Genomic DNA, 9,096 nt, shown 5'->3' on the forward strand with positions numbered 1-9,096 from the left:
AACCTACTCCTATTATAGCCTCCGTGATCTCAAATTATGGGTCCTCCTCCTACTTCAGAGAGCAGAGAGCAACTAAAACGCATTAAGGAGCACACGCGAGACAGACGCTTCACGCCAGGCTCTCTCCTCTAGAAACTTAGTCGCATCTTTTATGCGATAAAAAAAATAATAATAATGTCACCAAGTCTGCGTGAAATTTCACATTTTAAAATTTGGAAGTTTTCTTTTTTTCTAAATAATAGACATGACGGGCAATAATTTCACTATAAGGGAATATAACCGTGTCTACTAATGACGTTATATTCTACTCTTTCCCCAACTTTGACATGAGTAAAGTGACAGCAGCAGTGGATTCAGATGGTTCTTCTTGTAGCTGTTGTTGTGAGAAAAGTTCCAGTAATTAGTTGATTGTCTAAACACTACAGGAGGCTGTGAAACTGTGTCTCGTCGTATTACTGTCATCTGATTATGCTATACGGTAGGGTCGCTTTGTGTATCCATCCTTCTTTCTTTATTTCTTCCTCTCTCTTTCTCTTTTTTTAAGTGTGCGTTGGCTCCCACTGTACCAGCGTCATCGCTCTTTTCTCTCTAGAGGTTTTCAGAGCGTAAAAAAAAACACGTGACAGTGTGTGCACACACTCTTTAGCAGCGCCGACAGCGATCCCTTTCGGCTTATCTGAGACTTGAACTGGAAAGTCAATCACCAAAGTGAAAATGGCTTGTAGATGTCTGATACATAGTGAATAATATTTATAATAGCTTACTTAAAAAAAAAACCTACACAGTCAACCGCAACCGCACAAGCCAAGTATATTTAATAATGAGAGCTGTAATTTATCATTGGAATATGTATCAGAAAATAATAAATAATGACAATAAGAATAGTATTTTTTTGGGCCATCGTTTAACAGGCAGCTTTGGTAGGTGTGTAATGTTTATTAGCTACATGCAAAAATAATTGCCTATAAATATTATATAAATCCAGGCTATCCAGTATTTCAGCATTGAAACGTATCTGCAGTGATCAAATGAGATTATCCACCGGTCCAGGCGGATTTGGTGTAGTTGGCACTAATCTGCCCTGGCTGGAGGGTTTATGACTTTCTGGGAGTGTGTATCTGACTGGTTTATTCCAGGATCTATTACAAAAACTATTTATCCGTCGCCACAGTAAATCGTTCAAACACGGCGCAGACAAAACTCAACCACAGCATATAAATGTCGATAAGGAAACATTTATTTACAAACAAAAAATATTTTCGCAGTCGTTCGGCCAGCCACTGTTTGCGCCATCTTACTTTTTACTTTTCAGCTGTCACATATCTTACCTATAAAATATTCGTCTGGCGTTAGAATGTCGACGTGCACAATAATCCATTTGAAACTCCCATTGCGGATTTTAACACAAGGCGCACGGAGATCACGGAGCATCAGTCTGTTGATTTAAAGCACATACTCAAAATGACGACTTTTTTACGCACAAAGAAAGAATAACAAAAAGAGAGTGCAGCAGTGAAGCGCCTTTTTAATTCCTGCCGGTATCTTGCAAGCCCATATCCTGGCATACAACAGCCGATTTGTTATTGATCAAGTGTGAAAGTGACGGCTGCGTATTTCGAAAAAAAGAAGAAAGTTGGGAGTTGACAGACTCGCATGATGTCGCCATCCAAAGGGGGGCTGCCAGGCGCACTTGAGACTTACTGCAACGAGCCTTGTTAAAGAGGGAAAAAAATAGAGAAATAGAGAATGAGACGGATTGTTAGTTAACGCGAGAGAGGGAGGGGTGAGGAGGAAGAGAGAGAGGGAGAGAGGGAGAGAGAGAGAGAGAGAGAGAGAGAGAGAGAGAGAGAGAGAGAGAGAGAGAGAGAGAGCATGGATTTGGGCAGGGCTGTGGTTACCCAGCAAAGCTTGCCTTTTCCTTCGGTGACTACACCCCGAGAGGAGGAGCGTAGTAGGCGTCAGGATCCTCAATTTTTCAACTTAGCATCTTGGCAGGACATTTTCCCAAGCAAAGCCCCCGTCCGACGGGTAAAAAAAAAACTTCTGCGCGGGCATGAGAGCGACGGTGCAACTCAGATAAGGGAGCAACAGACAAACAAAACGAGACGAAACATCCGACGGGCAGTGGCTTGCTGGTAGCGACCAAAATATTCCGTCCAGCGTCTAAGCCTCTCTTTATTTAATCACTTTTACTTTTTGCCTTCACCATTGTCATTTAGAAGTGGGGACAGACAGCGGGTCTGCAGACACACGGCTCTATGCGCTCCGACAGCAGCGCATGAGAAAATAAAGGGAGGAAAGTGCGCAAGTTAAGTGGTTTATACTCTCCGGGCTCCAGCATGGCGTATCCTCAGGGCTACTTGTACCAGCCGTCCGCTTCTCTAGCCCTGTATCCATGCCCTGCGTACAGCACCAGCGTTATATCGGGACCCAGAACCGAGGAACTTGGGAGATCCTCTTCGGGATCTGCTTTTGCGCCCTATGCTGGATCTACCGCGTTCACCAGCGCCTCGCCGGGCTACAACTCCCACTTATCATACAGTGCAGACGCGGCAGCAGCAGCCACATTCACCTCGTACGTGGTGAGTAAACTAAAGGTGATTATTCAATCTAATGGGAAGTCAAAGCGAGGATATTAACTCGTTATAGAAGCCTTAAATATCCACTGTGCATTCGGAGACAAGCGATTATGAGGGAAATGTGCGTCATTGAAGAGTGTGGATATAATATTACGGAATGTCAGGTCCCGAAAACATGTTGTTGAGTGAATAGAACTAATTTAACTGAGTGGTGTGCTATTGCATGGCTCTTACGTAAATTGTAGTTTTCAGAAGAAAGAGTGGGCAATGCATTGCCGAAGGAATACGCTCAGAAGTGACTACAACCCGCCGTGTCATGGCAATTTTGGTCACTACATTTGTTTCTCGTCATCCTATTAGTTGGGCCAGTTGTAAAACTTGATTATTGCAACTTTTGACAAAAAATAGATGGAAATTGTGTTTTAGTTTTGTTTTATTCTCAGTGAATTGTGTTATGGCTATACAAATAATTCATACAGAACTTGGAATAGGCCTATACAAAAAATGATGTCAGTAGAAAAGAAACAGCATGTAAGGCCCATCATGCATATTGTCAACACATTATCATAATTGCAAATTATACTATTTTAATGACGAGAATAAAATCCACGGGTTGCTGAAATCGTGTTAATAATAATAAAATGCATAGCAACATAATTAAATTTCAAATGCTCACTCATGTTGAAACGAACTCCATACACGTTGACATCAAACTTGAACTACTGGATTAAAGCCAGTGTGTATGTGTGCGTGTAGGTGTGTGTGCGTGTGCGTGTGTGTGAGTGTGTGCGCGCGCGCGTGCATATGCGTGTGAGCGCGAGTGAATGTTCACGTTCGTCTGCCGTAAGTCCTTTTGATTATTTTGAAGCAGTTTAGAAAATGACTGACAGAACTTTTACACACTTTCTTTCATTTTGTATCAGGGTTCTCCCTATGACCACGCTACGGGCATGGCCGGCTCAATAGGATATCACCCTTACGGAGCACCCTTGGGCACATATCCTTATGGTGACCCAGCATACCGTAAAAACGCAACCCGGGACGCCACGGCCACCCTGAAGGCCTGGCTCGGTGAGCACCGTAAAAATCCCTACCCGACCAAGGGAGAGAAGATCATGCTGGCCATCATCACCAAAATGACCCTCACCCAGGTGTCCACCTGGTTCGCCAACGCCAGGAGGAGGCTAAAGAAGGAGAACAAGATGACCTGGACCCCTCGGAACCGGAGCGAGGACGAGGAGGAGGACGAGAATATTGATTTGGAGAAAAACGACGACGACGAACCAAACAAGCCCACAGACAAGGGAGACTCCACAGACACAGAATCAGGTCGGTTGTGCAAGGAAAAAAAACGCAAAAAAAAAAAAATCATCAATTTTTCATCGCAGTCGTTTCCACTCAGAGTGCAAAATTGATTGCTGGTTAATGGTGGTATATTATTTATAATGGGACAATTGCTTTAAATAATAATCACCTTGAACTCCCCTCGTTTGACTTCTCAGGGGCTGAAATTGCTGGTGACGCAAAGTGTTTAGCAGTCAATTTATCTTTAACTGCATAATAAGGATACAGCTGGTGTATTGCGCCGGGTATTCGGCTAAAAATATTGCCTTTGTATGATCATTAGATCCCAGTTTGAACGGTTGTTGAAGGCTCATTATCATAACTACTCATATGGTGATATTTAATAATGCCAATAAATGTGGAAATTAAAATAGTCAACATACTGTGACTTTAATCTGTTCGTGCAACACTGTTGATGCTCCTTTTTTAATTATGCACAGCAGTTCATTCACCTTCTTTAGGGTGGCACACGTCTTTATGAGGACAATTTATGGCACATGCAATAACTGTTTTTAAGGGAAACGTGCACAAATAGCCTCATTATTTTTATGCATCCGATTTCAGTTTGCACTGGTGTTCACTTGTCTCGCGATCACCTAAAACAGATGTTACAGTTTTATCAACGTTTTAATGTCACGCTTTTTGGCTTTAACTCTATTCTTTATTTGTGCTTTAGATCATAAACTGCTGAACCCAGGGGACATAGGCTGTGACAGATTTAAAGAGGAGAACCATGGCAAAGACACGGATCCCCTTATTAGTGACTCGGAGTTAAAAGACCAGGAGGAGCGGACTACAGAGTTGCAGCCGGATTCCGCAAAACCAACCACTTCGTCTCCCTCGGCTGTGCCCCGGGGGAGCCATGCCGCTGCGCAACAAGACAAGCCGTCAGATTTGAGCCATGCAGCGAGTACGGTGACCAGCAACGTGACCTCTGTTATCCACTCGCCCCCTTCGGCCCCCAAACCCAAACTCTGGTCCCTTGCGGAGATCGCCACGTCCTCAGACAGGTGTAAGGGCAGCAGCGAAGTGCCACAGGCTTGCTCCGGTTTGGGTCAGAGCGCGGTAATGGGCCCCAACGCGTCTCCATCACGGTCCTCCCCTCAGTGCCCGCTCCCCAACAGCACGGTCCTATCCAGGCCTCTGTACTACACCTCCCCTTTCTACCCCGGCTACACGAACTATGGTGGCAGTTTTGGACATCTTCACAGTAACCACGGCTCGGTAACCACGGGCTCCACGGCACATTTCAATGGATTAAACCAGACTGTGTTAAATAGGGCAGAGGCTTTGGTAAGGGAGAGCCAGAAAGTCAGAGGCCAAACGCAGGTAGATCTTTGTAAAGACTCCCCTTATGAACTAAAGAAAGGTATGTCAAACATTTAATACCTGAATATTTTCCACTCACCGCGGACTTTTATTTATTTTTTTGTGGTTGCATTAAAAAAAAGAAAAAAAGAACAATGATGAAGCAAATTCTGAGAACAGTTATTTTCTGAGTAAATGCTTATCATCACATTTTTAGTTTCTGAATGGTTAATCCTAAAATGTAACAAGAATGGTCTTAATCGCTGCAGCCGCCGGAGTCTATTTGTATTAAAGACTAACATGTATATTTAATGTAGCATTTTTGTATTTAAAATGGACACTATCTTTGAAGTAAATTATGGAAAAAAATGATATACTTGTGCAGCAATTATTTTGGGGGAGCAGTTGACATTGCCTGATATGTGTCTAAAGTGCTTCAAGGCCAATGTATTTCTACGAAATATTAATTCAATATTACACCGTAACAGATGTTTCTATGGCAATTATCATTTCAAAATCTTATGGTAGTGAGAGCTCTGGCAAACTTGAAAGGAAAGGCCTACAATCAGCAAAAGGATGTTGGAATATCTAAACAATAAAAGGGTACAGTTTCGTTTTGGTTGGTGAAAATATTCCTAGGTTGTTTTTGTGGATGAAAAATATTGGAAACAACACGGAAGTACATTTTGGTGTTTGGCTTATCTCCAGTTCATTTTTTTTTTCTTTGAATGGAACCAGGGCCTCTTTTTTTTTACTTGAGCACGTTTCTAAAAGTGGATATTGATAGAATAACAACACCGAGGAGCAGTCATTTAACCCAATTACCTATCGTGTTTTATGCAAAGCAATCAGGTGGTGAACTCCGGTAATGAGCTCGATTTTATGCCAAATTTAGATCTCATTACTATTTTCCAAGGCGTGGCAAAGCTGTTAAAAGGGACGCGACCATGCATTTAGAACATACTGCCCTATTATATATCATTAATGGAGAGTTTCTTTAATGACGCGTTGGATGTGAAACACTGTTGTTTGGAGGAAAGGGAGAATGCTGTCATGTACACAGAGGCAGACAGATTCGATTATACTGTGCAGCCGGTAGTCAGGCACTGGCCTCCAACTCTTCCAACTACTGCAGGTAGGTGTCACACTTGCTCCTAATTTCAGGGGGACTCTTTGTTAATCCGTCACGGAAACCCATCCCTGATCAAATGGCCTGGTTAAAAAGAAGTGGAGCCAATGGGGCACACACAATGATCACAGTTATTATGAGGATTATGGCAACTTTGACAAGTGGATAAAAAAAAGGCACGAATTACATATTTGACCAAATAAATGATTTTTTTCCCAGGCACACAGAAGATAAGAGATGTTTTTTTAAATGGTTTATTGAATATGCAGCTATGTCCTACAGTCAAAGAAGGAAAATAAATGACAGTGTATTATTGTTATTATTATTATTATTACGCTTATTACTATTATTATTAATATGAAATATTATTGTGAAGACTCTTCAAAATTGGAGCAGTTGTATGTCACTATGCCTAGCACAGGCCCTTCTTTTTATGATATATGGTGTTTTTAATATCAGTTTATTCGGTGATTATTAGCGTACATTTTAAAGCACACGGAATTATTCTTATGATTATGATTATTATTAATATTAATGCTGTTATTGCTGACCTCCAGTGAAGTGGGGCAGCATGCTCTTGTTTATGGCTGCCATTAATCTCTATAGTTTACTTTCCCCTTCTCCAATTTGAAATCTCCCCTGAGGTTTATATAATTCCCTTAGCCTTAATGTCCTCTATTCGGGCCCTCTATTTTAATCTGACAGAGTGTGCTGGAGCAGTGATTGCGACACATCAGCCGGCTAAATAGCATAATTATGTTTTTTCTTTGCTGATCCCCGGGGGATTGAACTGTTCGATGCAATGTCCCCTCGGAGAGTATTAGAGTTTTATTAGAGGTTGCGTTGTTTTCTCTGAATTGATTGAAGAAGGAAGGTTTCACGGGGACAAAATACACACTATTTTTGCGGTATAAATCATTTGTGGAACTAGGTAAATACTGTGACGTTTATACGTCATATACGTTTTTCCTGCGCGTTTGTGTACGTGTGTGTGTGTGTGTGTGTGTGTGTGTGTGCGCGCGCGCGCGCTCGCGCAGATTTAGTTATTCTGATTCACTTCCTTAATTTAAATATGTTGGGAGGATGGTCAACTTAACAACAACTAACAGACAACACACTTTCTCACTATTGGAACAGCTTTACATGTCTGTCAATTGTTTTGCCGATATAATGCGGGAGATATTATTTGGATATATTTTTTCAAGCATGTTCAAATTTACCATTCAGCTCTGTCTCCCCCAACTGTTGTTTATCAAATACCCAGTGGGGGAAAAGCACAAAAGGTCTTGCTGTAGAGTCTGCATTAATTATGTGCACTGTATTATTATTATTACTTTTATTATGTCCCAGCTGGAAAGGTCACGGTTTAAAATGATTATTTAAGGGGATAACATATATTTATTTTATTTTTTTATACAGCTTCTTTGATGTCACTGTATTTCAGCTCACTATGGTCACTCGGTCTGCCTATGAAAAAAAAAGAAAAGGAATACCCTCACACTAATTAAAATATTTATGTATTTGATCGTTGATGATACTTCTAATTCTAGTTCTATTTCTGGGCGTGATGAAAGCCAGTCAATTAACCTCCCGACTTGAAGAAGCGAAGCGAGAGAATTTGCAAGCGTTCATCACAGACATGATAGCCTACAGGGGAGATGCTCTCTGCAACTTTATACAACTTGGTCCCTGGTTTCCCCTCCGCTTGAATGGCGTGTCGGTTCATTGTTGGGATTGCTACAATGTGAGAATACTAAGTAGGGGTGAAACCGTTCCCACGTGTGAAAATGGGGGAAATAATCCGACAGGAGAAGAAGCAGAAGAGAAAAGAAGAGGATACGGTCTGTACCCTTCACTCCGACTTTGTTACTGTTGAGCGTTCAGTAACAGAATCAGAGATTGTTTTGGGGGGGAATGCGTCTTATTACTGCCGTTAAATTAATTTAAAAAACGTTTTGTAGTTGTTTTTTTCCAAAACTGAACATAAAGGCCATTGACTAGCCTATGAAGTGTGAGGGCCACCGTTAATTTAGATGTACAGAATTAACCATTAAATACCCCGATTGGCCCTGAACTAGTAAAATGTGCATTTTCACCCAACCCTCTAAAATCGAAATAATGCATAATTAGTATTTATGTTTTGCCCTATCAAAAGAAACTGACATACAAAAATGACGGTCTTTGTCATCCACCAGCAACAGCTTCTCTGTCGGTGTATTAATATTGACTCTAAAAGTAGAATACGACATTTATGTGTGCACTTGGTGTCACGAGGGAGACTTTCAGTGGTGACTGAAAATAGTGCTAATATAAAACTAATGAATAACAAGAGTAAACCGAGGTTTCTTGTTTGTTTTCGACACTTTTGGGAACGGTAGGATCTAATGACGTGAACGTTAAGTCTGGCATCTGTGCGCAATGTAATCCTTTTTATTACCATTATAATATAAGCAGCCTAGTGTACATGTTTGTTGTGCGGTAGTCGATTTATAAACGGATGAATATTTAGAAAACAAAAGATGCAGTGTATGTGGATGAACCACTAAAATTAATATCTTATATAAAACATCTTCACGCCAAAATTTACATCAATACTCGAACTCACGCATTTAGAGGATGTCAAAACCTTTAAAAAAATACATAAATGACTTGTTTATATAAAATTGAATTTCCCTGATAATCTACTGGATATCAATGTACCAAAATTGCAAGCCGAAAATATCGGCAGTTTAATAG

The 9,096-nt window shown here is 41.1% G+C and overlaps 1 protein-coding gene across 2 annotated transcripts; it reads left to right on the plus strand.

The window, feature by feature from the left end:
- Positions 1–2,015: 2,015 nt before the first annotated feature.
- Positions 2,016–5,597, plus strand: irx5a (iroquois homeobox 5a). Of its 2 annotated transcripts, none has more exons than XM_083916366.1 (3): positions 2,016–2,597; positions 3,503–3,908; positions 4,600–5,597. In XM_083916366.1, exons 1-3 carry the CDS (start codon positions 2,340–2,342, stop codon positions 5,307–5,309), a joined length of 1,374 nt encoding a protein of 457 aa, XP_083772492.1. In that variant the 5' UTR covers positions 2,016–2,339; the 3' UTR covers positions 5,310–5,597. The 2 variants fall into 2 exon arrangements, with proteins under 2 accessions (XP_083772492.1, XP_083772493.1); XM_083916367.1 differs by having other exon boundaries at positions 2,016–2,582.
- Positions 5,598–9,096: the final 3,499 nt, after the last annotated feature.

Source organism: Echiichthys vipera (genome assembly GCF_963691815.1).
Source record: "Echiichthys vipera genome assembly, chromosome: 1".
NCBI classification, from domain to species: Eukaryota; Metazoa; Chordata; class Actinopteri; order Perciformes; family Trachinidae; genus Echiichthys; species Echiichthys vipera.

What these genes read in the sequence shown, in the direction of transcription:
- irx5a (XM_083916366.1), top strand. Translation starts at nt 2,340, where the DNA reads ATGGCGTATCCTCAGGGCTACTTGTACCAGCCGTCCGCTTCTCTAGCC. An exon ending in ACGTGGTGAGTAAACTAAAG is followed by an intron (nt 2,598 to 3,502) that starts GTGATTATTCAA and finishes ATTTTGTATCAG; the next exon opens with GGTTCTCCCTATGACCACGC. An exon ending in CTCCACAGACACAGAATCAG is followed by an intron (nt 3,909 to 4,599) that starts GTCGGTTGTGCA and finishes TTTGTGCTTTAG; the next exon opens with ATCATAAACTGCTGAACCCA.